Source organism: Strix uralensis, unplaced genomic scaffold (genome assembly GCF_047716275.1).
Source record: "Strix uralensis isolate ZFMK-TIS-50842 unplaced genomic scaffold, bStrUra1 scaffold_429, whole genome shotgun sequence".
NCBI lineage: Eukaryota > Metazoa > Chordata > Aves > Strigiformes > Strigidae > Strix > Strix uralensis.
Window position 1 is genome coordinate 2,988 of NW_027437023.1, and position 25,975 is coordinate 28,962.

Sequence of the window (25,975 nt, forward strand, 5' to 3'; positions counted from 1 at the left end):
CGGGTATGTGCACACGCATGCACGGCAGCCGGCTGCACGCACACACGTGTGCACATGCACGTGCACACACACATGCACACGCGTGCGCACACATGCACACCGCTCAGCTGCACACACACATGTACACACATATGTGTGCACACACGCATGTACACACACAGCTACACACGTATGTGCACACACATGCACAGCACCCAGCTGCACACACACGCGTGTGCACATGCACGTGCACACACATGCACATGCGTGCGCACACATGCACACCGCTCAGCTGCACACACACGCATGTACACACACACAGAGGCACACACATGTATGTACACACGCATGCACAGCACCTTCTGCACACACACGCACACAGACACACACACATATGCATACACATGCCCATGCACACGGGCACACACATGTATGTGCTCACGCATGCACGGCACCCGGCTGCACACACACGCGTGTGCACATGCACATGCACACACATGCACACCGCTCAGCTGCACACACACACATGTACACACATACGTGTGCACGCACATGTACACATACGGGCACACACATGTATGTGCACACGCATGCACACGTGTGTGCACATGCAGGCACATGCACGCATACACATGCACAACGCTCAGCTGCCACACACGTGCACACACACCCACACGCATGCACATGCATGCACACCACTCAGCTGCATACACACAGTCGTGCACACACACATGTACACACACATGCACACACACGCACACACACATACATACACGTGCGCACGCATGCACACACATGCACACTGCCTGGCTGCACACACACACATGCACATATGCACACACACACATGCACATGCACACATGCACATGCACACACATGTGCACACACACCCCCCAGCTACACACACACACACCCCCTCACATGCGTGTGCTCACACACACCCCACCCAACTGCACACCCATGAACACGCACATGCCCACACACACATACACGTGCACACACATGCACACGTGCACACCCACGCACACGCACAGCGTTCACACACACCCTTGCACACACACGCCCCACCTCCGCTCCAAGCACACACACACGCACGTGCACAAAACCTCCACCCCTGCAGCACACGCGCAGCGGCGTGTTCCCATCCCGCTGTGCACACGCGTGTGTGCGCACGCGCGCACACACACACACACACGCACGGTCTCCCCGGCTGCGCTCCCTGAGCACACCCCCCCCCAGCACACCCCAACTCACACCCCTACGCACAGATGCACACACTCGGCCTCGCACAAGCGCGTGCACGCCCGTGTCACACCCTCATGTGCACACGCGTGCTCCCTTGCACACGCGTGCACACCCCATTCAGCCCGTACCACGCTCACTGGCCCTCTGCACACCCCCCCACCCCCCTGCACATCCCCCCACCCCCTTGCACACCCCCTTGCACACCCCCCACACCGTTACACACCCCCTTGCACACCCCCCCACCCCTCAGCCCCTCGTCCCCCAGCACAGGCGCTGCCACCCCCCTCCCCAGCCCTGTCCCCCCCCGTGGGGACGGTGCCAGCCCCACTCACCTGCTTCCACGAGTGGTGGCACAAGGGGGGGACACGGCAGGACGCGGGGGGGACGCGGTCGTCGACTCCCCGGTTCGTCGGTGACACCGCTGCCACCGGGCACTGGCCCTTATATCCCCCCTGTCCCCCGTCCCCGTCCCCCCCCCCCCCGCTGATGTCACCGGGCCACTCAGCACCTGTGGCCAGGTGGCCGGGGGGACATCAGGGGGGACAGGGGCCATCGGGGGGGGGGACACAGGGACACCTGGCCCCTGGCACAGCCCTGGTTAATGTTTGACCCTGGGCTGGGGGGGGTCCCGGGGGGGGCCTGGGGGTGTCCGGTGTCTGTTCCCAGAGCGTCTGGGTCCCACGGATGGACCGAGGGACGTCGGTGGGGACAGAGGGACAGGGGGGGAGAGAGGGGGACGGGAGGGGACAGAGGGGGACAGGAGGGGACAGAGGGATGGGGGAGACAGAGGGACAGGAGGGGACAGAGGGGGACAGAGGGACAGAGGGACGGGGGACACAGAGGGACGGGGGGACAGAGGGAGACAGATGGGGACAGTGGGACAGGGGGGACAGAGGGGGACAGAGAGAGATGGGGGGGATGGGGGGGACGAGGGGGACAGAGGGGGACAGGAGGGGACAGAGGGATGGGGAGGACAGAGGGACAGGGGGGACAGAGGGCGACAGAGGGAGACGGGGGGGGGATGAAGGGACAGAGGGGGACACGAGGGGACAGAAGGACGGGGGGGGGACAGGAGGGGACAGAGGGGGAGGCTGGCGGGGTGTGAGGGCGGAGGCCAGAGGCTGGCGGGGGGGGGTGGGGTGGGCAGCAGGACAGAGGGACAGTGAGGGATGGACAGAGGGACGGGGGGGGGCGGGTGGGTGAAGAGTTGGGGTGAGGGGCGGGATGGAAGGAGGGAGGGACAGAGGGACAGAGGGACAGAGGGACAGAGGGACAGTGGCCACGGCGGGTGGCAGAGCGGCGCGGGGGGGGCCGTGAGCGAGGACGTGGCCATTCCCCAGCACCCACCGTGGGCCAGGGTGGGGGGTCGGGGGGGGGGTTGGGGGCCCCCCAGCCCAGCCCTGACACAGCCCCGACGGCCGCTGTCACCACAGGGACCCCCCGGTGGGTGTCAGCACCCGCTGCCGGTGCACCCACACCCAGCACCCCACACCCAGTGCACCCCAGTAACCCGTGCACCCCAGCACCCACTGGCAGTGCCTCCCCCCACCCCCAATGTACCCCGCGGACCCCGGCATCCTCGCAGCCCCCCACCCAGCACACCCCTGCACCCAGTGCACCCCCCTCCCCCAGCACCCCAGCACCCATCGATAGTGTCTCCCCCCACCCCCAGTGCACCCCAGAACCCTCCGGCAGTGCCCCCCGCTACCCCAGTGCCCCCCAGTATCCCACCCCAGTGCCCCCCAGTGCACTCAGCTCCCACCTCTCCCCCCCCCTCCCAAACCCTCTGTCCCTTCCCCCCTTCCACTCCTCCATCTACTCCCCCCCCCCAATCTCCCCCCATCCCTCCACCCCTGCACCCCAGCGGGTCCCTCTGTCCCTTATTCCTTCCACCCAGCCCCCCCCCGCCCCCCCTGCCCCCCCCCCCGCCCCCCCAGCACACACAGCCCACACTTGTGCCCATGATCGTGCTCTTTATTGCCGCTGGTGGGGGCGTGCAGGGACCACGCGGGACCCCCCCAACAGCGGTGGCGAGGGGACGGGGTCAAGGCCCCCCCCCCCCCCCAACTCGGCAGGACACCCCCAGGCTGGGCTCTGGGGGTCCCCAGCCCTCCCAGAGGGGGGGCCCATGCTGGCCCTGGGTGCTGGGGCCCCCCCTGCGGCGGAGCCCCGGGTGCCCTTAGGGCGACACGGAGAGACGGGGAGGATTCGGGGGACGGGGGGGGGGCTGGGGGAGCCGGTCACCACGCGGAGTCATCGTCGTACCTGTGGGGAAGAGCTGGTGTGAGAAAAAGGGGGGGACGAGACCCCCCCAATACCCCCCCCAAGGGGTGCGGGAGAGGGACAGGGGACAGGGACAAGGACACTCACCGTGATGGGTCACTGCTGGCCCCCAGGAGCAGCTCCGACACCGCGGCCCCGGCGCTGGCGCGTTTGCCGTACCTGCGGGACACGGAGCGCGTGCGTGCGCGTGCAAAGGGGCGCGGGCGAGCGTGCAAAGGGCACCCCCCGCACCCCCCCAACGGCGCGAAGGGGACCCGCCGGCCGCCGAGCACACGCGTGTGCGACAGAAGGCCCCGGCCCAAGCGTGCGAACGGGGCTTCGCCCGCCCGAAGGGGCTCGCACGAGGGGCCGGCGGGTTCGCACACGCGCGTGCGCGCTCACCTCTGCCGCGTCACCAGGTTGATGTAGTGGCGAAGGGCCGAGAAGTATTTGGCCATTTCCTCGGGGGAGGCGTCGTCCCCGGGGCTCTCGGGTTTTGGGGGGTAAGCGGCCGCCAGCGCGCCCAGGCACAGCAGGGCGCAGAGGGCCACGGCCACCAGCGCGCGCCACGGCCGCGGGGACGTCACCATCTGCGTGGGGACGGGGACAGGGGACAGCCTCAGCGGGGTGTGCATCGCCCCCGGAGAACCCCTGTCCCCCTCCCTCTGGGGGTGTCACCCCCAAAGGGATGTCCCCCTCCCTTGCCCCGGACGCCAGCCCCCTCCCAAGGGACACCCCCCCTTCATGTCCCCATGGAGACATCTCCCTTCTGGAGACCCCCCCCCACCTCCCCAAAGGGACATCTCACCCCCAGGGATTTCCAGACTCCCCCCACAATGTCCCCAGGGGGCCATGTCCCTCCCAGGGACCCCCAGGAACCTCCTCCCATCTCCCCCAAGGGACATCTTGCTCCCAGGGACCCCCCCCCTTGCAAGTCCCCAAGGGGACACATCCCTCCCAGGGACCCCAGAGTCACAACCCCCCCCGCCAGAGGACCCCCAGAGACCCCAAGGGACACCTCCCCTCCCGGGACCCCCCTCCATGTCCCCAAGGGGACATCTCCCTGCCAGGGTTTTCAGTCTCCCCAAGAGACACCCCCCCCTCCATGGGACACCCCCCCACACCCCCCAGCCCTGTCCCCGGGCTGTCCCCGCACTCACGGTGGAGCAGGCGGGAGGTGACAGGCAGGGCCTGGCAGCGGGGTGACAGTGCCGGGGACACGGTGGCTCCTCCACCCGCCCCGGGGTTTTATAGCCTCCGGGGGGGCTGCTGGCTCCTCCCTCCCGCCGTGACGGACCCACGGGCACGGCAGGACCCCGGCAGCCACCCCCCGACACCCCCCCCCCACCCAGCACCTTGTCACCGTCCCTTGGCAGAGCCCCCCAACCATGCACGGAGCAGGGGGACACGGGTGGGACACAGGGACATGGCACGGGGACACAGCATGGCATGTGCATGTGGCAACGCCACACAGGCATGGCACAGGGACACGGATGTGACATACAGCCATGGCACAGGGACATGGCACAGGGACACGGATGTGACACACAGCCATGGCACAGGGACATGGCACAGGGACACGGATGAGACACACAGCCATGGCACAGGGACATGGCACAGGGACATGGATGTGACACGCAGCCATGGCACAGGGACATGGCACAGGGACACGGATGAGACACGCAGCTATGGCACAGGGACATGGATGTGACACACAGCCATGGCACAGGGACACGGATGTGACACGCAGCCATGGCACAGGGACATGGCACAGGGACACGGATGAGACACGCAGCCATGGCACAGGGACATGTATGTGACATACAGCCATGGCACAGGGACATGGCACAGAGACACGGATGAGACACGCAGCCATGGCACAGGGACATGGCACAGGGACACATGTGACAGGCAGTCATGGCACATGAAAGTGGTACATGGACACGTGTGACAGGCAGCCACGGCACACGGACACGGCACATGGATGTGACACACAGCCATGGCACACAAATGTGGCACACAGACACGTGTGACAGCCACGGCACACGGACACGACACGCAGCCTCAGAGCATGGCAGTGGCGCGCAGGGACATCAGCCACACGCAGGGACACGCAGACGGCACGGCCATGACACGGCACATAGGACACGGCCCCCGGCCCTGGCACAGGCCCCCCCCGGGGGACAGCCCAGCGGAGGGACACAGCCCGCAGCTGCCGCTGCCTCAGTTTCCCCAGACGCAGGGCAGGGCACGGAGCCGCCACTGTGGCCCCTGTCACCGCAGCCCTTGTCACCGCAGCCCCCGCCACGGCCATCGAGCGCTGTCACAGCCCTCCAGGACGGATGAGGTGCCCTTTCCGCTCCCCCGCGCCGGGGGGGGACACTAATTCGTTATGGATTTGGCATTAAGGAGCAATCACCCAGCCCGGGCCTCCGGGGGGAAACTGAGGCACGGAGGCACCTGGCAGGGACGTGCTGTGGGGTCCAGGTCCCCACCGGAGCCACCAAAGCCACCGTGTGTGTGCTGGGGGGGGGGGGAGGTGGCAGAAGGGGGTCCCCAAAAGTCCCGGGGTGCTCCCACCTGGAAGCAGCCGCATCTCGAGCCGGGGGGATGGAGGGGACACGGCTCGGTGGGGACCCCACGGGGTGCCACCGGCCTGGCTGGAGGGGACACAGCTCGGCGGGGACACTGTGGGGTGTCACCAGCCTGGCTGGAGGGGACACAGCTGGGCGAGGACCCCGTGGGGTGTCACTGGGCTGGTTGGAGGGGACAGTGCTCGGTGGGGACACTGTGGGGTGTCACCGGCCCGGCTGGAGGGGACACACTCTCCACTCCTGACCTGGCCGTCACCCCGGTGAGCGGTGGCGGGGACACGGCTGGTGGCGGTGCCACCACGGGGGTCTTGGCCCTGTGACTGTCCCCAGCCGCGGGGATACTCATCCCTGTGGTGTGGCCACAGTGTCACACCGGTGTGCGGGGACACGGCTGGGGGGACACGAGGGGGGGACACACAAGGAGGGAGACACAAACCAGGGGAGACACAAGGGGGGGGGACACAAGGAGGGTGACACAAGCTGGGGGGGGGGCACAAGCTGGGGGACACAAGGGGGGGTGACACAAGGTGGGGGGACACGGGGGGGTGACACAAAGGGCAGGGACACAAGGGGGGGACACAAGCTGGGGGGACACGAGGGGTGGACACAAGGGGGGGTGACACAAAGGGGGGACACAAAGGGGGGGACACAAGGGGGGACATAAGGAGGGAGGACACAAGGAGGGAGGACACAAGGAGGGGGACATGGGGGGGGTGACACAAGGTGGGGCGACACAAAGCGGGGGGGATACAAGGGGGGGGACAGAAGCCGGGGGACACGCTGCCCCGGCCACGTGGTGCTCGGCCTCATGCCAGCCTGGGAGGGTCTGAGCCCCCCCGAGGGCCCGGGGGGGGGTGGGCGCAGCCCCCCCCCCAGCCCAGCACCTTTCACGTCCCCATGGGTCGATGGGACGGCTAATTGGATCGATGGGGGCTGCAGACGTCACCCCCCGTAGTGCCCTGCCACGGGTCCCCAGGGCCACCAAGGGGGGGGCGGGGGGGGTAGCTGAGCCCCCTCCCCAGCAGAGGAGCACCCGGGGGGGGGGCGGTTTGCCCCATCGTGGGTGTCACGGGGTGGGGGGGGGGGCACCGGGAGGAGGGACGGGGACCAAACCCCACAAGATTGCAGCAATGTCACTGCATTGTCACAGATGTCCCCAAGCCGAGGGCGGGAGGGAGGATCGGGGTCTGGGTGACCCCCAACCCCCCCGCCTGCCCCCCCCCGGCACAGAGCAGACCCCGCGGGGGGGAAGGGGGGGGGGCAGAGGGAGGTGAGGGCTTTCTGCACCATTTCCCCCGAGTGACAGTAAACAGCAATTTTCCAAAGGTCACAGGATGGCTCTGCCGGCAGGTAGAAATGTCACCAACCCCCCCCCCAACAGCTGCAGCCCCCCCCCATGCCCCCCCCGGGCAGAGCAAGGGGTGGCCCTGAAGGAAATGGAGCAGGGGGTGCCCACTGTGTGCCCCCCACCTCTCCCACAGGCATGGAGGAGGAGGAGAGGGGCTGGAGCCCAAGCAGCCCCCGGGGGGGGGGTCCTGAGAGGGTGAGGAGCCCCCATGGCCCCCCCCCCCCCACTCCCAGCAAGGTGGGGGGCGGGGGGGTCGGACGGAAAAACGCAGGGAGAGCAAACAGGGCCCTGCCGCTTCCCCGCGCTTTATGGCCCCCGGTTCCGCCGGAGGCGCATTAGGGGCCACACGAGTGTCCCCCCCCAGAGGAAGGCCCTTATCAGCCCCTGTTTGCTTTTCCACCGCCCAGCTGAGGGGGGGGGGACACACACTCACGCATCTGCCCAGTCCTGGGGGGCTGGGGGGGGGGACAAAACGCACTTGGGCGGCAGGATGGGGACAGCGAGGACACGGCCCGTGGGGCTGGCAGCTCCTCGCTGTGTCCCACCACAATGCACACCCCCCCCCCCGGCCCCCCCCTCCCATGCCAGGATGTTCCCCTGCCTTAAAGAACAGGCTGAGCCCCCCCCCGCGGGGCTGCGGCAGCGCAGGCAGGGGACAGGCAGGGGACAACCCTGCGGACAGGCAGCAAAACGCAGCCCAGGACCCCGCTCTCCCCCCCCCCCGCCTCAGTTTGCCCACCAAAGGGAGGGGAACACGCAGTGCCCCAAGCTTCCCCCCCCCATCTCTGAGCCCCCAAAAGCGCCCCCCCGCCCTCCCTGAGCCCCCCCGAAGCGGCAGGGCCTGACCCTGCTGGCACACAACAGCCCAGACAGCCCAGTGACGACATAAAAGATTTCTCATTTCATCAGTAAAAATACAGGCGGGGGGGGCAAACCTCGGCGGGGAGGGGGCTTGGCCACACAGTGGCCCAGCACCCCACAGGCAGGAGCCGCCCCCCCCCCCCGCCACGGCTCCCCCACACACTCAGGGCAGCGACCGCCCCATCCTCTGGCAAAATTCTCAAATATTTACAAATAAAAAAAAAAAAAAAAAAAGAATAAATAGCGGTGATTCTTTAAAAAAACCGCCCCCCCCCCCCCCCCCAGCCCCACTGCTGCTCCCCCAGTCCCAGCCGGTGGCCACCCGCATTCAACCATCGGTAGCCAAGATGACGACGGCTCCGAAAATGCCGACGTTTTGCCCGATGAGTTTCATCTGATTCCAAAACTCGACCCGGCGCGAGTCGTGCCAGTAGCCGAGGTTGCCGTCGATGAGGAGGATGGCGAGTGGCAGCAGCACGGCCAGCACCTGCGCCGCCGCCCGCACGTAGTAGCCCGAGAGGAAGGCGAGGGCGAGGAGGCCGTAAAGGATGAAGAGGAGCTGGAGGGCGAGCTCCCCCCCCAGGAGGTGGTTCAGGTAAGCCAAGCGATCCTCCTTGCTGTGCTGCAGGGAGTAGGCCTGGAGGGCGGGGGGGACACATGGCAGGGGGCTGGTGGCACTGGTGGCAAACACTCGCCTGAGGTTTCTCCACCCCCCGCCCTGGATGCAGCTCTGCAGCAGGGTGGGGGGCTGGCGCTGGGGCTGTCACCCCCCTCCCCGGTGTCCTGTGACCCCCCCGCCTCGCCCCGTACCTGGCAGATGAGGTAGATGCCGAGGAAGACTTGCCCCGTGGACTGCAGGGAGCGGCTGCGTGGCTTCTGGCGGTACAGCTCGCCCGCGCCGCTGGCCAGGATGAGGAAGCCGCCGATGATGGCGATGGTCCGGGAGTACATCCGGACCTGCCACGGGGCCACCGTCACCCCCTCGAGCCCCCCCCCGGCCTCCCCCGAGGCCCAGGGCGGGGCTGGGAGGGGGGTGTTATAGGATGGGGAGAAGGGGGGGGCTGTGTGTGTGTCTCACCTTCAACCAGTCGCCGTAGTGGACGTGGCCACCGACGTGGGCGGCGTAGGTGGCCACGGCGAGCTGCAGGGCGGCCCCCAGGGCGAACCAGCGGCGCTTCACCCCGAAGGACATGAAGCTGGCGCAGAGGACGGCCACCCCCATGTCCACGTACAGGTAGGGGACGGGGATGTCCGGCTTCCTGGGGGGCACGGCAGGTCCAGCCCCTGACCCCCAACCACCCCTGGCCACGCTCACCCCCAGCACCCCCCCTCACCCCAGAGCCCCCCCGCCAGATCCTCCCTCACCCCCTAACTCTGCCAGAGCCCTCCCCTGGTCCCACACAGCCCTCCAGGCCCCCCCCACAGCCCATCCTCTAATTGCCCCAGCCCCCCAACTACCCCTCTGCCCTTATCCAGCCCCCCCCAACTGCCCCAGGAGCCCCCCAGCCACCCCACACATACCCAGCTCCCCCAGCCCCACACCCTCCCAGCCCCACACCTGCCCCAGGAGCCCCCCAGCTGCCCCACACTTAACCAGTTCCGCCAGCCCCACACCTCCCAGCCTCACACTTACCCCAAAGCCCCCCGGGCCCTCACCAGCCCCACACCTGGGGTACCCAGGCCCACACCAGCCCCAGGCCCCCCGGGTCTACCCCCGGCCCACATCTCCCCTCGGTCCCCACCAGCCCCAGGCCTCCCAGCCCCACACCCACCCCAAGTCCCCCCCAGCCCCACACCTTTCCCTGACCTCCGAGCCCCACACCTACCCCAACCCCCTCCCTACGCCCTCCCAGCCCCACACCTCTCCCGGGCCGTCACCAGCCCCAGGCCTGCCAGCCCCACACCTGTCCTACGCCCTCACACCCCAGCCCCAGGCCCCCCGGGCCTACCCCCGGCCAACATCTCCCCTCGGCCCCCACCAGCCCCAGGCCTCCCCCCCACATCCCCACACTTCCCCCAGGCCCAGGCCTCCCCTAGGCCCCCCGGGCCTACCCCCGGCCCACACCTCCCCTAGGCCCCCCGGGCCTCCCCCGGCCCGCACCGCCGCCCGTCGGCGCGCTCGGCGCAGAGCAGCAGCCCGCTGAAGCAGTGCCAGAAGGGGAAGCGGGTCAGCAGGACCCCGCCGCCCGCCGTCAGCAGGCGCAGCGCCCGCCGCCGCCAGCCGCGGCCCGCCGCCATCACCGCCAGGCCCGCCCCGCCGGAAGTCCCGCCCCCACACGGGAAGCGCCTCCCGGCGAGACCCGCACCCGGCGCAGGAAGCCCCGCCCCTCACGAAGCCCCGCCCAATAGCGACCGCTCCCCGCATGTCTGGCCCCGCCCCCTAGGGAAGCCCCGCCCCTGGCGCAGGCCCCGCCCCCAGAGCGCCGGACACGGGTGATGGTTAAAAAAATTTCGGGTTTTATTGTTTTTGCTAAACAATACTAAAAAATTTTCCTTTTTTTTTTTTAAATTTTTTTTTTTTTTAACTTTTTAACTCTTCTAAAGGCAGGGCTTGAATTGTTTGATTTTGATCCATTTATTTTAAAAAACAAAACAAAAAAAGGGGAGGGGGGGAGGATCATGGCAAAAAAAAAAAAAAAATTAAGAAAACCTAAAAAAGGGGCAAAAAAATAATAAAAACAAAAAAAAAAGGGGGGGAAAAAATGACCCCAAACGCAGGCCCTGGGTGGGGGTAGCAGGGCCGGGGGGGTGGGAGGGGGGAGCAGGGGGTGACAGGGGGGTTTTTTTGCCACGATCCTGGTCGAGAGAACTGCTAGAAGCAGAAAATATTTAAAGAACATTTTAATATATATTCATATATATATTTAAAGATAAGAAAAATAAGACTAATTCAAGCCTTGCCCTGTGCAAACAAAATTAAAACGAGACCGCGCTGGTCACAAGGGTCCCGGGTCGGCCACCGCAGTCAGCTCGTTACTTTTATTTTTGGGGGGGTTTGTGGGGAGGGGGAGGTCCTCTGATGGGATAGGCAGAGGGGGGGGGACAGACCCCCTTTAGAAAAGTAAAGGGGGGGGGTGGGAGCAGGGGAAGGGGGAGGAAAAAGGAATAGAAAGGTGAAAAAATAAAACTAACAAAGTCTGACTGGCTGGTAGGAAAGAAAACATGGCGGACAAAAGAAAGTCTGTTAGTCAAGTAATGCATGAGCTTTTAAATTATTCTCTTTTCTCGTTTGTTTTAAAGTCTAAGGTTTGGAATCGGTTGAGCTCCCCATTAACGAGCTCAAAAAAAAAAAAAAGAAAAAAAAAGGAAATAAAAGTTGAACCCCCGCCGCCGCCGCCCTCCTGCCTTCGGTGGCTCTGGGGGGGGGGCGGTGGGGGAGGCCCCGGCGCCGGGCGGTGGCCTCAGGACGAGAGGGACGTCTCCTTCTGTGTCTGCTGTGCTTGTGAACGCTGCATTACCTTTTGGCTTTCCACGTCTCGAAAATGTTTCTCCACCTGCCACAGCGAGGAGGGTGGGATGGACAGAAAAGAAGGGTTTAACGAAAAGGCAGGGGATCCCCCCGGGGCGGGGGGGGGGTGGAGATCCACACGGGTGTCCCCAGGGGATCCCAGAACCATCGAGGTTGGAAAAGCCCTTGAAGCTCCTCCAGCCCCACCAGGAACCTCACCCTGACCGTTCCCAACTCCACCAGATCCCTCAGCGCTGGGTCAACCCGACTCTTCAACCCCTCCAGGGATGGGGACTCCCCCCCTGCCCTGGGCAGCCCATTCCAACGCCCAACAACCCCTTCTGCAAAGAAATCCTTCCTAAGAGCCGGTCTGACCCTGCCCTGGCGCAGCTTGAGGCCATTCCCTCTTGGCCTGGCGCTGGTTCCTTGGCTCAAGAGACTCATCCCCCCTCCCTGCACCCTCCTTTCAGGGAGTTGCAGAGGGCCAGGAGGTCTCCCCTCAGCCTCCTCTTCTCCAGACTAAACCCCCCCAGTTCCCTCAGCCGCTCCCCATCAGACCTGTGCTCCAGACCCTGCACCAGCTCCGTTGCCCTTCTCTGGACACGCTCAAGTCATTCAATGGCCTTTTTGGGGTGAGGGGCCCAAAACTGAACCCACTCATCGAGGGGCGGCCTCCCCAGGGGTGAGATCCCTCCCCTGTCCCTGCTGGCCACGCTGGTGCTGATACAAGCCAGGATGCCATTGGCCTTCTTGGCCACCTGGGCACACTGCTGGCTCATTACCAATCCCCCCCAGGTCCCTCTCTGACTGGCAGCTCTCCAGCCACCCCTCCCCAAGCCTGTAGCCCTGCTGGGGGTTGTTGTGGCCCAAGGGCAGCACCCGGCATTTGCCCTTAATGAAACTCCCCCAGTTGGGCTCAGCCCATCGCTCCAGCCTGGCCAGGTCTCTCTGCAGAGCCTCCCCACCCTCGAGCAGATCAACACTCCCACCCAACTGGGTGTCATCTGCAAACTGACTGAGGGGGCACTCGATCCCCTCGTCTAGGTCATCAGCAAAGATATTTTTATGTCTTTATATGGTGTCCCCAGACACCCCCCCCGCCCGTACTCACTATTTTGCGTACGTGACTCAGCGCGCTTCCCTCTTTGCCTTTACAGTTTTCCACTTGATAGGGAGGGGCGATAACGACTTCTTCCATCACAACTATGTTCTTCTCCTGCCATTTACAGTCTTTAATGCTGCAGGGGAGGGAAAAAGGATCAGGAAAAAGGATCAGCGAGCGCAACCGCCCCGGGGCTCAGGGCTGTGCTCTGGCATCCCCCAGCCCCTCAAAGCCACCACCCGTCCCCAGCGCCATCCTGCGCCTCACCGAGGAGGTGTCGTGGGTGAAAAATCCACCCAGCACCTCCTGGGTGCACAACCAGAGAGGGGTGTGAGCCCACAGGGACGGGCACGTGGCTGGTGTGTGCCAGGAAGAGGCAGGGAGCAGGCAGGGAGGCATCCTCCCTCCCACACATGCCCCCGAGGACTGCGTGGCTCCGGCCGGCGCGTCCCAGGACACAATTTTGTGGCGAGCTGGAGGGATCAGGCAACGCAAACCCCCCACCCCGGGCTACGCAGGGGTACGAGCGGCTCCCAGCCAGCGGCGCAGAGGCCGGGGCAGAGCCCAGGAGGCACCGAGGAGGGGACTTACGTCTTATGTATAGTCTGGAAGAGCTGCTGCCCCTCCAGAGAGACACCAGCACTAATTGCATACGCCTGGCTCATCTTCTCTTCCTTCTCCGTCCGCGCTTTGTTGGCAAGCTGGAGGGGAGACAGAGAGAGAGGGAGCTCGGCTGAGCATCGCCCGAGCGGCCACGAGAGCTCCAGGGGGACGTAGGTCCCACCCGCAGACGCAGCTCTGCCGCTCGCTGGCCGGCTCGACAATTAAATCAGGGTAACGAGGAACGTGCCATCTCCACCCTCCCACCACACCTTTCTCCACACGGATTTCAAGCAACGGCTTAGTTCCTTTTTGAGGCACCGTCAGCGCCCCCCTCCCAATATTTTGGGGGATGTGGCACCGCCTTTTCGCATCCCCCTGTTCAGGTACAGGGAGGGAATCCGCTGCCGGGGCCAGACGCACAAGCACCACCTTCCCCTCTGCCTTTTCCAAATTAATTGCTGCGTTTTAGGTCCAAACCACCTTCCACTTGCTGTTTACTCAGGGGATACGATGGGAAAGACGAGCCCAGAATAACCATTACGTTAGGGCTCGCGGGGTGTAAACGCCTCCGTACAGACCATGCAGGAGTATGAGGAACTTTATCCCGGAGCACTTACTCTGTTCCAAAAAATATAAAAAGCAGAATTGGTTATTTGGGAGTCACCCGGCAGCTCACCACGTCCGTGTGCGGTGATTGTGCTGGCGAGGTCGCAGAGCGGAGAGGAGAAGCCCCGAGCCTGGCATCCCCCGTCTTAAATCCCGCGGGAGGAGAAGGAGCTGCAGCTGCCTGGAGGCAGGAGACGGGCAGGCGGCGCTGGACCAGCCGCCTTTCCCCGGCTGGAGCTGCCGCAGTGGAAGAGCCACATTAGCATTGCTGCCCACGCCGGCCCTCCTCTTCCTCCTCCTCTTCCTCCTCCCCAGAACAGCCTCGCGCCTGTAAGTGCTCCCCAAGCCAGACCGGCTTCCTCCGTGCAGCGTGAGGACGGCTTCACCCTTTCCAAAGCCCTCTCTGGGTACGGAAAGCCCGAGTTCTCACTGAGCGGGGACACTTTTTGTAGCAAATAACGCCAATAAGGGAGAGGTTTCCCTGTCCCGGCTAGCCCGTCTCCTGAAACGGGAGCCAGCCCGCTGCGTCTCCTCTCCGTGCCCAGGTGGGCCCAGCTCGCTGCTCCAGCACCGTTTGGGTGCTCGCCACGTGCTCCTCAGCCTCCTGGTGAGCAAGGGAAGCCTCAACGGGGGACAGGATCCTTTCTCGGCCCCAGCACAAGCTGTCTCTGAAGCCACCCGCCCCACTCCACGTCAGAATTACTGAGACCACCAGTGAGGCTTCCAAACTGGTTTGTAAGGCTGGGTGCAACGTTCCCCAGTAACTTTCCTGCATCCGCGTCACCCACGCGACCACCAGCCTTCTCTGAGGCTGCACCAACACCTCACCCGACCTGGGGTGCTCCCCCCGGGGCTGGTGTATCTGATTCCCAACCAGCCCATCGCCTGCACCAAAGCATCCCCCCCTCTGCCACAACGTGGACGGGCTGAAAACCACAGCACAGAGCACACGGACCTCCTCTGCCGTGCCCACCACGGCTCCCTCCGGCAGAGCTTCCCCTCGCGCTGCGCACCTGAAGTTTAGACCAGCTTTGTCCATTTTTAACACTCGGGCTTTACCAGGCCTCGGGATGCTCCTCCAGCGGCTGCATCAGCTCCTCCTTCCCTGCCTGCTCACATGCAAGTCCCAGGAGGGACGTGCGTGCCGGGACAGGCTTTGGGGACAGCCCTGCCAGGAGGCAGGTGACAAGAAGATGGGAAACCCCGGATGAAGAGCAGTCCCTCACGTGCTGTCACCACAGGCAGCACCCCAACATTATTTCATCGGGTGCTCCTAAACCCCAGGATCAAGAGCACCCAGCAAAGCCCAACCTCGTCCTCCTGCTTCTACCTGGACGCATCAGCCCCCACCTCGAGCTGCCTCACTCGCTACGTTGGTTATTAACTCCGTTATTAACCAAGCGCCAAGATCCAGCGCTCTCATCCTTCCCCCACAATAGGATGTGCTCTCCCTGTTCATCACCTCTAGCCCCGCACAAGGTAACGCTGAGCCTCCAACTTCCAGCCTCCCCGATTCATATTCAAGAGCCCCCTTGTTCCCAGCACGGCCCCCCCGCAGCGAGCACCCGAAGGCGCCGGGGCTATTGAAGAGACTCGGATACACACACCTTGTGCGACGGCGGCATGAATGAGTGACTCACTTCCCTATTCACGTCCCTGTGAATGCTGGAAAACGTGGCGTGCAGCAAAAAAAAGAGCCAGCGAGGGCCACCGGAGCACCGTGCCATGGCCCCCGCTGCCGGGATGGCCCCCCCATGCCGCTTGGGTGCTTGCAGCCTGGTGAGAAGAGCCGAGCACGGCGTAACCCAGGTGGCAAGTCAACGGGATCCCTCCAAAACCTCTCCCTGGCACGGTTACCGAGCGCCATGCCGAGGTCCCCGGGCAGGTGCCAGCCCCACGGGACAGGCTGGTGTCCCCAGAGGTACCGGCGCAGGCCCCAGGCTCTGCAGTGACATCTCGCCCATGGCCGGCAGCGGGAAGCTTTGAGCTCAGCCGTACCTGGACTGACGCGCTGCCAGCCCTCCGTCACTCCCGCGTTCTCTCCTCACCGGCTCCTCCAGCCGCTCCACAGCTGCCGGAGGGGAGCCACACATCTGCCCCCTTCCCCTGCCCTGGTTCACAAAGCATTTCTCCCCCCGCACCCCAGTTTTCACCCTGCAGCCCTCCTGAAGCCTCCCCCAGGGGAGGCTGTGGTGCAGGCAGGATCTCTCCCGCAGCAGCCTCACGACAGCCACCTGCAGCCGATGACCCGCTCTCCTCCTGCCTGCGCCTTCCACCAGCCTGCACCCCTGCCCCCTTCCAACACGGGCTCGGACCCCTGCCAGCCTGGGCCCCCCACGGACGGATCCTGCTGCCTTCCAAGCCCAACAAGGCTTCTGGTCCCAACATTTTGTCTCCACCAAGGACCAGGCAGTGGAGGGAAGGGCTGAGCATCTCCCGAGGGCTCCACTCGCTCTCCGGGGTCTTTCAGAGCAGCAAGGCCTTGCCCCAGCGCACCACAAGCATCCCCGTGTGCTAACAGCTCCTTTTCCCAGTATGACCAGTATCATCTCATCTCTATTCCAGTCCTGTAGCACCATCAGACCCCAGCATGCCTGTGCATTCACGGGAGAGGAGACGCAGGTCAGAGCAACACGGAAAAACGCTCAGAATTCCAGAATCATCCAGGTTGGAAAAGACCCTCGGGATCAGAGTCCAACCCTCAGCCCGACTCTACAAAGTTCTCCCCTACCCCACATCCCCCAACAGCTCATCCAAACGACCCTTAAACACACCCAGGGGTGGGGACTCCACCCCCTGCCTGGGCAGCCTATTCCACTCTCTGACCACTCTTTCTGGGAAACATTTGTTCCTCATGTCCAGTCTGAACCTCCCCTGTTGCAGTTTAAAGCCGTTCCCTCTTGTTCTGTCACTAATCACCTGGGAGAAGAGACCAGCACCAACCTCTCCACAACGTCCTTGCAGGGAGCTGTAGAGTGATGAGGTCTCCCCTCACCTTCTCCTCCTCACACTGAACAGTCCCAGCTCCTTCAATCGCTCCTCACAGGATTGACTCTCCAGGCCCTTCACCAGGTTAAAGTCTCCTGTCACTGGAGATGGGGACACGGTCACGCTGGTGGCTGCACACCGACTTCCATCCACTGAAGATACAACTTGATTCATTTTTTCCCCCCTCCCCACACCAGATCCACAGTAATTATTTTGATGCCGGAAAGCCTGAAGCGAGTATTTGACGTCACGTGGGGCGATTTCCCCTCAGCAGGCCCGTCCACCTCCCGGCTGCGCTCCCAGCGACGTCACTCGATGCAATTACAACGACAGTTGTATCCTTACGGTGGTTGTGACATTTGAGACCTCCACCAACGTGCTAATCCGAGGTGAAGGAACCCACGGGGGCTCCGGACGCCCAGCTGGTGCCACCCACAGGACACCGACCTGCAGGCAGAGCCTGCCCGAGCCTCCCTGTCACAGAGGAGGTTTCCCCGTGGGACAAGGAGGTGACAACTGAAAAAACCCCACAGCCACACCCCACACCCGGCTTCCAGCCACTTCGCACCAGCATCGAGGGCTCGGGTTCGCCTTCCCTTTTTTTTTTTTTTGACATCAGCGCTGGGCATCAGAACCGATCCCTTTCCAGAAGGACGTATGAAAAGCAGTTCCTCAAAATTCAACTCCGCGCGTGCTTCGCCGCTCCTGTCCACTCCCCCGCTGCTCAGCTTCACCCCAAACCAGTTTCTGAAGACGACCAATGCTCGCACGGAGGGAGCTGCAGGCAGAGGGCACCCGCCGAAGCACAAACCTCATCTAGCATCACCCACGGGAACGCAAAAAGCGTTGTAGCGTGTTCTTAACCTGGGATCTCGGAAGAGAGAGCACCCAGGAGGAGCGGCACAGGCTCAGGTGAGCAGAACACCAGCTTCAGCCACACTCATCTTCTCTGGAAGGTTTTGATTTGAGCATTCGAGTCATTCGCTGTCAGGGGAAGAACCTGTTGCACATTTACAAGGGGCTCCATCCTCCTCCTCTCCGACCAGCGAAGCACCACGTCCTCCAGCAGAGGCGCCGGGGCTGCCATGGAGCCAGGAGGATCGAGACCACTGGACTTTCCACCCCGCCCTGAGTGAAAAGGTGCTCTGCAGCCTCAACATTACTAAAAACCAGAGGTCCTGAGACTGAAATTCTTGGTCAGTGTTTCGGGCAGCAACTTGCACCCGCTTGCCAGCGCAGAAATCCACACTTATTCCCGCCACGGCCTCTGAGGAGAGCACAGGCGTTCCCCGAGCTCCCCGTGCACACCTTCAGCACCGCTGGTGCTTTCACAGGAGGATGCAGCGTCACCCAGGTAATTAAATCTACACGGCAGGACCCCGCCGGAGCAAATACAGACCAAAGGGTGCTCAGGGGAGCTGAGAGCAGCCACAGGATCAGCTGCCCGGGTGAGCACAGCACCCAGCCCCTTGTTCAGGCTGACGAGGACTTTACTCTCTGATTAAACCAAACTAGGAGCATCTTTCCCTCACCCAAGAGCTCAGCCCCCGCGCTGAGCGATCCCGACGCAGGGAGGCTCAAGCTGGCTGCGCCCTCGCTACAGACACCCCAGCAGCGAGTCACGGAGACTCAACAGACCCAAAATCTCATCACCTCAACCCTTAACAGCGCCGCAGCAGGCTGCGATGGAATTGGGTGATTTAAAGTTTAAAAGCTCGAGGCAGGGACCCCCCCACACGAAGCCCTCCCTGCCAGCAGCAAACGCCTCCGAGCCCACGAGGGCAGGTTCTTACCTTGCTAACATTGAGTGAAGCTAAAGGAGGAGGCGTTTCCGTGCGGTCATTAATTATTTCCACTTCTGAAACATACTGTAAGTTTACAAGCAGGATATCTGCGTGATTAGGCTTTCCACTGGAAGAGGGGCATTCTGGAGGGGAAAAAACATTAAGGAAAACAAATCCAGAGATATTTACAGGCCTGATGCACAAAGCTGTCCAGGAGCAAACTGGGAGAACATTTGGTCTTCAGCACGTTCCTCCACCACCCCTGCGCCTCCTCAACCGAGCACGGGGTCATCTGTGAGACCCCGACACCACCACCCACCTCTTCTTGGACCTATTTAATGCTGATTCAGTTTTCCTGACTATAACACAAGTTTTCCAGCCAACAGCTGCTGTACCCAGAACACAGGCAGCCTGGGATGCCGCGTGGTCTCCTCTGAAAAAGGAATTTAGCCCCGACTAGCTGGAGAAACACGGAGGGGCTGCTCCCACGGCCCCAGCTGCGGTGCTGCCCGCTTTCCCGCTCGCCACAAACGCTGGTCTGCACGGGGAAGTGAACCAGAACAACCAAACGCCTCAAATTTGCACTTTTTATACCATAAGTATTTTGTCTTGCAGGCAGCAGCTAAGCCAGAGCCTCCCCAGGAGCAGTCCCTAGCGTGGATGAAAGGGGAGCTACTCGGCAGCTCCCTGAGAAAGGCCTCGTCGCCCTCACACACCTCCCGGGCAGCCCCTCGAACGCTGCGAGGTTTGTTGTGGTCGGTATGGCAGCACGACTGGAAAGTGTAAATGAGACAACAGTGCACCACCCCCAGAAAAAAAAAAACAAAAAAACAAAAAAACCAACAAACACCCCTTCCAGAGCTGACATTAATTCCTGCGCAATCTGTTCCCCAGGAGGCTGCGTCGTTCGCCCTCCGCTCCCTCAGCTGCTGGCAGGAGCGGGGAGCACGGCACAGAGAGCCCCTTCACCCCGACACTGGCTCCTCCTCGGAAAAGATGCTCGTGGAGGTCGCTTTTCCTCTCCTCTCATGTCCCCCCCCAAGCCTGGCTGTGCAGGTGAAGCCCTCCCTAGCAAACGCTTTGCAATAAAAGAGAGAAAACGAGGGATGCCCGGGGAATTCCGGTCTCTTCCTTCAGGATGGAGCATCCCAGCTTGGGGAGGAAGAGCCAGACTCAGGGCAAAGCCGGAGCAGGAGCTCTGAGCCCTCTCCAGAGCAGCACAATGCACTAAGCCAACCTGTTGGACATTGGTTAAGACTTTCCTGCGGCCTCTGCTCGGGCCTGGGGGAGCTTCCCCCACCTGAACCACACCAGCACAGGGGCTCACCCCGGGCCAGGTCCCCAGTCCCCCTCCAGGACCGTATCACACCCAGGCACCCCGCAGGGCTCTTCCGACCACATTTCTCACAGATCCAGCCTCCACAGACACAAACCCCTCTCACAGCTCGTCCCTTCCTCTCTCATTCCCTCCAGAAGCCACCCCTGGGGCTTGCAGCATTTATTTCCCCAGCTCCCTTCCAGCACCAGTCCCTGGGCTGAGCATCCACCTCCATGAACTCTCTGCGGTCCCTCTGCTGTTCTCTGGCAGCCCTTTGCCTTACCCTTACTTGCAGATTAAAAAGAAAAGCATATCCTTTTTTTTCCTTAATGTGCATACAAGATCTATATTTTAAACCCCCAAGCGTTGCCTTTCTGTCTCTCCTCCCTGCAGGGCAGCCCCAGACCCCCTGTCCCCTTGGCTCCCCCAGCCGAGGGACACTTCTCCCTGCACACCCCCCATCTCTCCTCACCCCCCAGGCCTGCCCCACAGGGCTCCCCAAATCTCTCCTACAGCCCACAAGGCTCCCCTTAAACCCCCACAGGCCCACTGTGCCCCCCCCCCACCCCCTGGAACTCCACAGGGGTCTCCTGACCCCCATAACTCCTATGAGCTCCCACCCCCCCTAAACCCCACCAAGCCCTTCCTGCTGCACAGGACCTCACCCTGCCTCCCTCTGCACCCCCAAAGAGGTACCATCCCCCTCCCAGGAACCCCCCAGGGCCCCTCCTGTCCTCAAGATCCCCCCCATCCTCCCTGAACCCCACAGGGTGCCCCTGTCCCCCCCCAGGGCCTCAACATGCCTCCAAGGCCTCCCCTAAAAACCCCACAGCCCTGCGGGAGACCCCCATTCCCAGGCCTCTATGCAGCTCCTCACCCTCCCAAGCCCCTCTAGGATTCCCCCCCAGAACCCTCCTATACAGCACCCACCCCCAATAACCCCACCATGGGGCTCCTCACTCCCCCAAAACCTTCCTGTAGGGCATCCCACTGCCCCCCAAACCTCACCAGTGCACCCCACTTCCCCCATAACCCAACTAAAATGCTCCCCACTCCCCCCCACAACATTTCTATAGAGCCCAACTCCCCCCAAACCTCACTACAGTGCACCCCACTCCCAATAACCCCACTAAAGGGCTCCCCACTCACCCCCCCAAACCCCACTATGGGGCTACTCTTTCCCTCCAAAACCCTCCCTATCAGGCACCCCAGATCTCCCCCATTAACTCCACTACAGGGCTCCTCACTCCCCCCAAAACCTCCCTATATGGCATCCTACTATCCCCCGCCCCCAACCCCACAAAGGCTCTTCACTCCCCCCCAAAACCTCTTTATACGATGCCCCACTCCCCCCGCTGTAACTCCACTACAGGACTCCTCAGTCCCCCCCCCAACCTCCCTATACAGCGCCCCACTGCCCCCCCAACCCCATTACAAGCCTCCTCACTCCCCCCAAACGCCCCCTATACAGTGCCCCACTCCCCCCCACTAACCCCACTACAGGGCTCCTCACTCCCCCCCAAAACCTCCCTCTATAGCACCCTACTCCCTCCCACCCCCCACCCCACACAAGCCTCCTCACTCCCCCCAAAACCCCCCTATACAGCGCCCCACTCCCCCCCCCACTAACCCCACTACAGGGCTCCTCACTCCCCCCAAAACCTCCCTATCGAGCTCCCCGCTCCCCCCAAGAAACCCTCCACGGAGCTCCCCGCAGAGATCCCCCCCCCAGCACCACGCCCCCCCCCAAGGCCTCTCCTTACCCCCCCTCGCCCCCCTCAGCCCTCCCCTCAGACCCACCCCCCCCCGCTCCCCAGCGGGCGGGCGGCGGAGGCCCAAGCGGGCCGTGCCCGGGCCGCAGCGGGCCCGGCGAGGCACTGCCGAAGGGATACTGAGCGCCAGCATCTTGCTGGGGTAGTCGAAGGCGACCACCTCGCCTTGCAGGCGCTGCTCCTGGCAAGTGCGGCACGACACCTGGCTGCCCACGCTGAAGTACTCGCCCGGCGCCGCCATCTTCTCTCAGCCCGCAGCGGCCGCAGGCTCAGCCCGGGCCAGGCGCGGCGGGGGCGGGGCCGCGGCGTGACGTCACCGCGCGCGACGAGGGGGCGGGGTGACCTTGGCGCCGGGGGGGAGGCGGGGCGCGCGCGCTGGCCCCGCCCCTCTGATGTGTGTCCCTCGCGCCTCCCCGTAGCCGGCCGGTGCCGCGGGGGCTGCTGGGAAGTGTAGGCAGAGGAGGCCGGGTGAGCGCGGGCCTCGGGGGGGGGGGGCGGTGACGGGAGCGGGGAGGGGGGGCTCACTGTTGATGGACACCCCCTCCTCAGCCCCACCGGGATCCCCCGGCAGGGCCAGGCCGCGCCGGCAGCGCCGGGGGGACCCAGGAAAACACCAGGGAGGCCCCGGGCCTGCTCCAGGGAGACCCCGGCGAGGCCCCGGGCCTGCTCCAGGGAGGCCCCAAACCGGGTCCAGCGAGGCCCCGAGCTGCCTCCAGGGAGACCCCCGGGAGGCCCCACACCGGCCCAAAGAGGCTGGAGCTCTTCAGGGCAGCCTGGCTGCTCCGGGGAACCCCACACTGAGACCCCCGGGATGTGCCCACGCTGGGTCAGCCCAGAGCAGGCGTCAGGCGGGGCCCTGCCCGGTGCCGGCCCTCAGCAGCCCCCCCCGCACACGACGCTGCCGTCCCCCGCTGGAGCTGCCGAGCCACGGGCGGGATGCGAAGGCCGAGAGTCCTTCGTGGGCAAACTTCAGGTGGCAAACGGCTCCCTGAAGCCACGCCAGCGCTGGCATCACGCGCCAAGGCGTCCCTCAGGGTGACACCGAGCACGGGAGCCAGCCACAACGTGACACCCACCCAAGGGAGCCACCTCCCACCCCCTTCCCGAGGTCTCTGCCTGTTCCAAGGCCTGAGCTCTAACGCTGCCCCTCTCCCTCCAGCCCGGCGCCATGGATGCCCTGCACGCCGCCGGGATCCGCTTCGCAGAGGTGCTGCAGTCCGGGCCGCCCTGGCTGGAAAAGTTCTGGATCTCGGTGACTTCCCTGGCCGATCCCAAATCCATCTTCACCATCTTTTTCCCTCTCGCCTATTTTCTGGACCGCAAAGTGGGGGTGTCGGTGCTGTGGATCGGCCTGGTGTCAGAGTGGCTCAACGTGGTTCTCAAATGGTGAGGGAAGAGCCAAGGGAGTCACAGGGTCCCTGTCACACCTGGTGACACCCCGAGGGCTGAGCGGTGGCACGTTCACTGTAGCAGAAAGACAACCACGGGCTCCGCTGGGCGGGCAGAGACGCGGACAGTAACAGATCTGCCAGAAAACAGCCAGGAGCTGTAAGAACAGGCAGGATCCTGCCCTCCCGCTGCCGGCTTCAGCCCTCGGCTCCACAGGGTTGGGCGGCGAAGGCGTTGGGCCGTTCACTGCTCTGTGGTTTCTCTCCCCTCCAGGTTGTTATTCGGGGAGCGCCCGTTCTGGTGGGTCCATGAGTCGGGGCTCAGCACCAAGGAGCTGGTCACGCTGCGCCAGTTCCCCCTCTCCTGTGAAACGGGACCGGGTGAGTTACAGGCAAAAGCTTTTCCTCGCGGCTCCGGGATGCGGAGGGAAGGGCTGCAGGAGCCGGGAGGCCCCGTCCGGATGGGAATGCTGAAGCTGGAGGGTGTCACCGCGCTGGCAGGATGTGCTGAGCGGGGAAAGCCGTTCGTTAGCCAGCACCTTGCAGCACAGCAAACGAGCGAGCGGCGGGGCGCGGGCTGGGCGCCACGGCTGCTGGCACGGCGCGGGCGGCTCCGGGGCCAGGAAACCCACAGGAGAGTCTGCCGGCGGCAGGGACCGGGGCAAAAAAAACCCTTTCTTTTATTTTTTTGTGTGTGGGCGACCATCATCCACAGGCACCGGCTCGTTCCATCCTCATCCTCGAGCCGAGCCCCCCGCGGCGGTCGGCCAGGAGGGACGGGGCACAGGCGGGGCGAGGCTCAGCAGACGCGTCCCCAACTCTCCCGGGGTGACGTCGGGCGCTCGCCCCGCTGCCACACGCTCCCCCCCCTGACCCACTGTCCCCTTCGCAGGGAGCCCCTCCGGCCACTGCATGATCATGGGGGCGGCCCTTTGGCCACTGGTCACCGCGCTGGCAGCCAGACACTCCAGGAGGTGAGTCCCAGGAGGGGGAAAACAACACTTGGAAATCTCCAGAGCTCTTTTTGGAAGAGGGAAGGGTGAGGTGGGACCCTTCCTCAGTGGGCTCCCTGGGCAGCACAGCTTTACCCTGGCACCTCTGTGCTGCAGGAACAAGCTGCAAAGCCCTGGAGACCCCCCGCAAAGCCCCCCCTGCCTCACTGAGCTGCTTTTTTTTTTGGCTACTTTCACCTTTTTAATCATTCCTCTTGCCGAGCGGCGCCAAACCTGCCCTGCCCGGCTCAGCGCGCTCAGGAGCCCGAGCCGGAGCCGCTGGCTGCGTCCCTGCCACTCACCCTCTTTGCCTTCCAGCCCCGCGGCGAAGCTGGCCCCCTTTGGCACCTACGCCCTGCTCCAGCTGGCCGTGGGGCTATCAAGGGTCTTCATCCTGGCCCACTTCCCCCATCAGGTAGTCGGTGGCATCCTGGCAGGTGAGTGGGGGAACATGTTGGTCCCTCTACCCAGACTCCAACACCCACCCCTGGGCCAGGGCATTTTGGGCCTTGAGCCCCCCCCCACCTCAATCCATCCTGGTAGCCCACCGTGCCTTGTCGTTGCCATCCAGGAGCAGCCCTGGGCTGGGGGCTGCAGGCTCGCACCCCGGCCACCCGCACCCTGGGCTTCTTCGTGGCCACCGCGCTGGCCCTGCTGCTCACCTCCCTCGCCCTGCACGGCCTGGTGACCGCCACCGGCATCGACATCGACTGGTGAGTGCCTGGCGGGGTGTGGGGGGGCTAGTCCCAGGGATTTACCCACCCCCAGGCTGCCGGGGGGGGCTAGCCCCAGGGATTTGCTGCCCCCCTAAGGATCCCCCCCCCCAGGTCCATCCGTTTGGCCACCAAATGGTGCTCAGATCCCTCCTGGCTTCGCCTCGACACCCGGCCCTTCGCCTCCATCTGCCGCGTTGCCGGCAGCGCCCTGGGCCTGGGGCTGGCCACCGGCTTCCCCCTGCACCAGGGGGAGCGGTTGGACCCCCAGCAGCGCGTGGCCAGCGCCGTCCTGGCCTTGGTGGCCATCCAGGGCCTGCACCGGCTTCCCCAGCCGGCGGACATGACGCTGTGGTACGGCACCAGCTTCCTCAAGTACGCGGCCGGGCCCTGGCTGGTGGCATCTGTCCTGCCCCGGCTCGTTCTCTCTGTCACCCGCCCGCGGGGCTCCCCCCACGCCGAGTAGGGGGTCCCCAGGGTAGGGTCCCCACCGTAGGGGACCCCACTGTGTCCCTGCCAGTCCTGTGCCCCACCCCGCCCATCGCTGTGCCAGGAGGGCACCCACGTGTCCCCCCCTTGGGACCACAGGCCAGTTTAACCCTCGCTGTGCTAACAGTGCTGCTCCCCCCCAGGGCAGGGCGCCCCCCCCCAGCGTGGGGCGAGCAGGGGGGTGGCAGAGCTGGGGGTACCCCCTGCCCAGCAGGTCTGGGGACACAGCGCAGGGACAGCCCCAGCCTTGGGGTCACTGGGGGGGGGGGGACAAACAGCACCATTTCCCACTGTCCCCCCCCCCCTTCCAGCTGCTCCAGTTCTCCCAGTTCAGTTTCCCCCTCTGGGGTCCCCCCCAGTGCCGGAGGGGTCACCCCATTTCTAACCAAATAAAACCAGTTACCAACCTGCTGGCACTGAGTCCTTCAAAAAGAGGGGGCAGGGGCAGGGCTGGGGACCCCCGGGGCAGGGCAGAGCCCAGGC

At 64.2% G+C, this 25,975-nt stretch overlaps 4 protein-coding genes across 5 annotated transcripts; 1 reads left to right on the plus strand and 3 right to left on the minus strand.

Annotated features, from left to right (window-relative positions):
- Nucleotides 1-3,370: 3,370 nt before the first annotated feature.
- On the minus strand, nucleotides 3,371-4,076 carry LOC141938919 (peptide YY-like). The gene is made up of 3 exons (XM_074857946.1): nucleotides 3,889-4,076; nucleotides 3,595-3,666; nucleotides 3,371-3,489 (listed from the first exon to the last, which is right to left on the minus strand). Exons 1-3 carry the CDS (start codon nucleotides 4,074-4,076, stop codon nucleotides 3,465-3,467), a joined length of 285 nt encoding a protein of 94 aa, XP_074714047.1. The 3' UTR covers nucleotides 3,371-3,464.
- A 4,230-nt stretch (nucleotides 4,077-8,306) lies between these two features.
- TMEM101 (transmembrane protein 101) lies at nucleotides 8,307-10,562 on the minus strand. The gene is made up of 4 exons (XM_074857944.1): nucleotides 10,391-10,562; nucleotides 9,368-9,548; nucleotides 9,100-9,246; nucleotides 8,307-8,926 (listed from the first exon to the last, which is right to left on the minus strand). The coding sequence occupies exons 1-4, from the start codon at nucleotides 10,525-10,527 to the stop codon at nucleotides 8,618-8,620; spliced, it is 774 nt and encodes a 257-aa protein (XP_074714045.1). The 5' UTR covers nucleotides 10,528-10,562; the 3' UTR covers nucleotides 8,307-8,617.
- A 161-nt stretch (nucleotides 10,563-10,723) lies between these two features.
- LSM12 (LSM12 homolog) lies at nucleotides 10,724-22,215 on the minus strand. The gene is made up of 5 exons (XM_074857945.1): nucleotides 22,031-22,215; nucleotides 18,830-18,963; nucleotides 13,431-13,540; nucleotides 12,849-12,975; nucleotides 10,724-11,783 (listed from the first exon to the last, which is right to left on the minus strand). Exons 1-5 carry the CDS (start codon nucleotides 22,149-22,151, stop codon nucleotides 11,691-11,693), a joined length of 585 nt encoding a protein of 194 aa, XP_074714046.1. The 5' UTR covers nucleotides 22,152-22,215; the 3' UTR covers nucleotides 10,724-11,690.
- Nucleotides 22,216-22,280: 65 nt separating this feature from the next.
- G6PC3 (glucose-6-phosphatase catalytic subunit 3) lies at nucleotides 22,281-25,903 on the plus strand. Of its 2 annotated transcripts, XM_074857949.1 has the most exons (7): nucleotides 22,281-22,378; nucleotides 23,070-23,296; nucleotides 23,573-23,679; nucleotides 24,191-24,272; nucleotides 24,609-24,727; nucleotides 24,862-25,003; nucleotides 25,118-25,903. In XM_074857949.1, exons 2-7 carry the CDS (start codon nucleotides 23,079-23,081, stop codon nucleotides 25,467-25,469), a joined length of 1,020 nt encoding a protein of 339 aa, XP_074714050.1. In that variant the 5' UTR covers nucleotides 22,281-22,378; nucleotides 23,070-23,078; the 3' UTR covers nucleotides 25,470-25,903. The 2 variants fall into 2 exon arrangements, with proteins under 2 accessions (XP_074714050.1, XP_074714051.1); XM_074857950.1 differs by lacking the exon at nucleotides 22,281-22,378 and having other exon boundaries at nucleotides 22,596-23,296.
- The last annotated feature ends 72 nt before the right edge of the window (nucleotides 25,904-25,975 follow it).

Coding starts and splice junctions, on each gene's coding strand:
- LOC141938919 (XM_074857946.1), bottom strand. CDS start 4,076: ATGGTGACGTCCCCGCGGCCGTGGCGCGCGCTGGTGGCCGTGGCCCTC. Junction 3,667..3,888: donor AACCTGGTGACGCGGCAGAG/GTGAGCGCGCAC, acceptor CGTGTCCCGCAG/GTACGGCAAACGCGCCAGCG. Junction 3,490..3,594: donor GCCAGCAGTGACCCATCACG/GTGAGTGTCCTT, acceptor TCTTCCCCACAG/GTACGACGATGACTCCGCGT.
- TMEM101 (XM_074857944.1), bottom strand. CDS start 10,527: ATGGCGGCGGGCCGCGGCTGGCGGCGGCGGGCGCTGCGCCTGCTGACG. Junction 9,549..10,390: donor GAGCGCGCCGACGGGCGGCG/GTGCGGGCCGGG, acceptor CGTGCCCCCCAG/GAAGCCGGACATCCCCGTCC. Junction 8,927..9,099: donor GCATCTACCTCATCTGCCAG/GTACGGGGCGAG, acceptor CCCGCCCTCCAG/GCCTACTCCCTGCAGCACAG.
- G6PC3 (XM_074857949.1), top strand. CDS start 23,079: ATGGATGCCCTGCACGCCGCCGGGATCCGCTTCGCAGAGGTGCTGCAG. Junction 24,273..24,608: donor GCAGCCAGACACTCCAGGAG/GTGAGTCCCAGG, acceptor TTTGCCTTCCAG/CCCCGCGGCGAAGCTGGCCC. Junction 24,728..24,861: donor AGTCGGTGGCATCCTGGCAG/GTGAGTGGGGGA, acceptor GTTGCCATCCAG/GAGCAGCCCTGGGCTGGGGG.
- LSM12 (XM_074857945.1), bottom strand. CDS start 22,151: ATGGCGGCGCCGGGCGAGTACTTCAGCGTGGGCAGCCAGGTGTCGTGC. Junction 18,964..22,030: donor CAGCAAGATGCTGGCGCTCA/GTATCCCTTCGG, acceptor TTTCCCCTCCAG/AATGCCCCTCTTCCAGTGGA. Junction 11,784..12,848: donor TGAGTCACGTACGCAAAATA/GTGAGTACGGGC, acceptor TCGCTGTGGCAG/GTGGAGAAACATTTTCGAGA.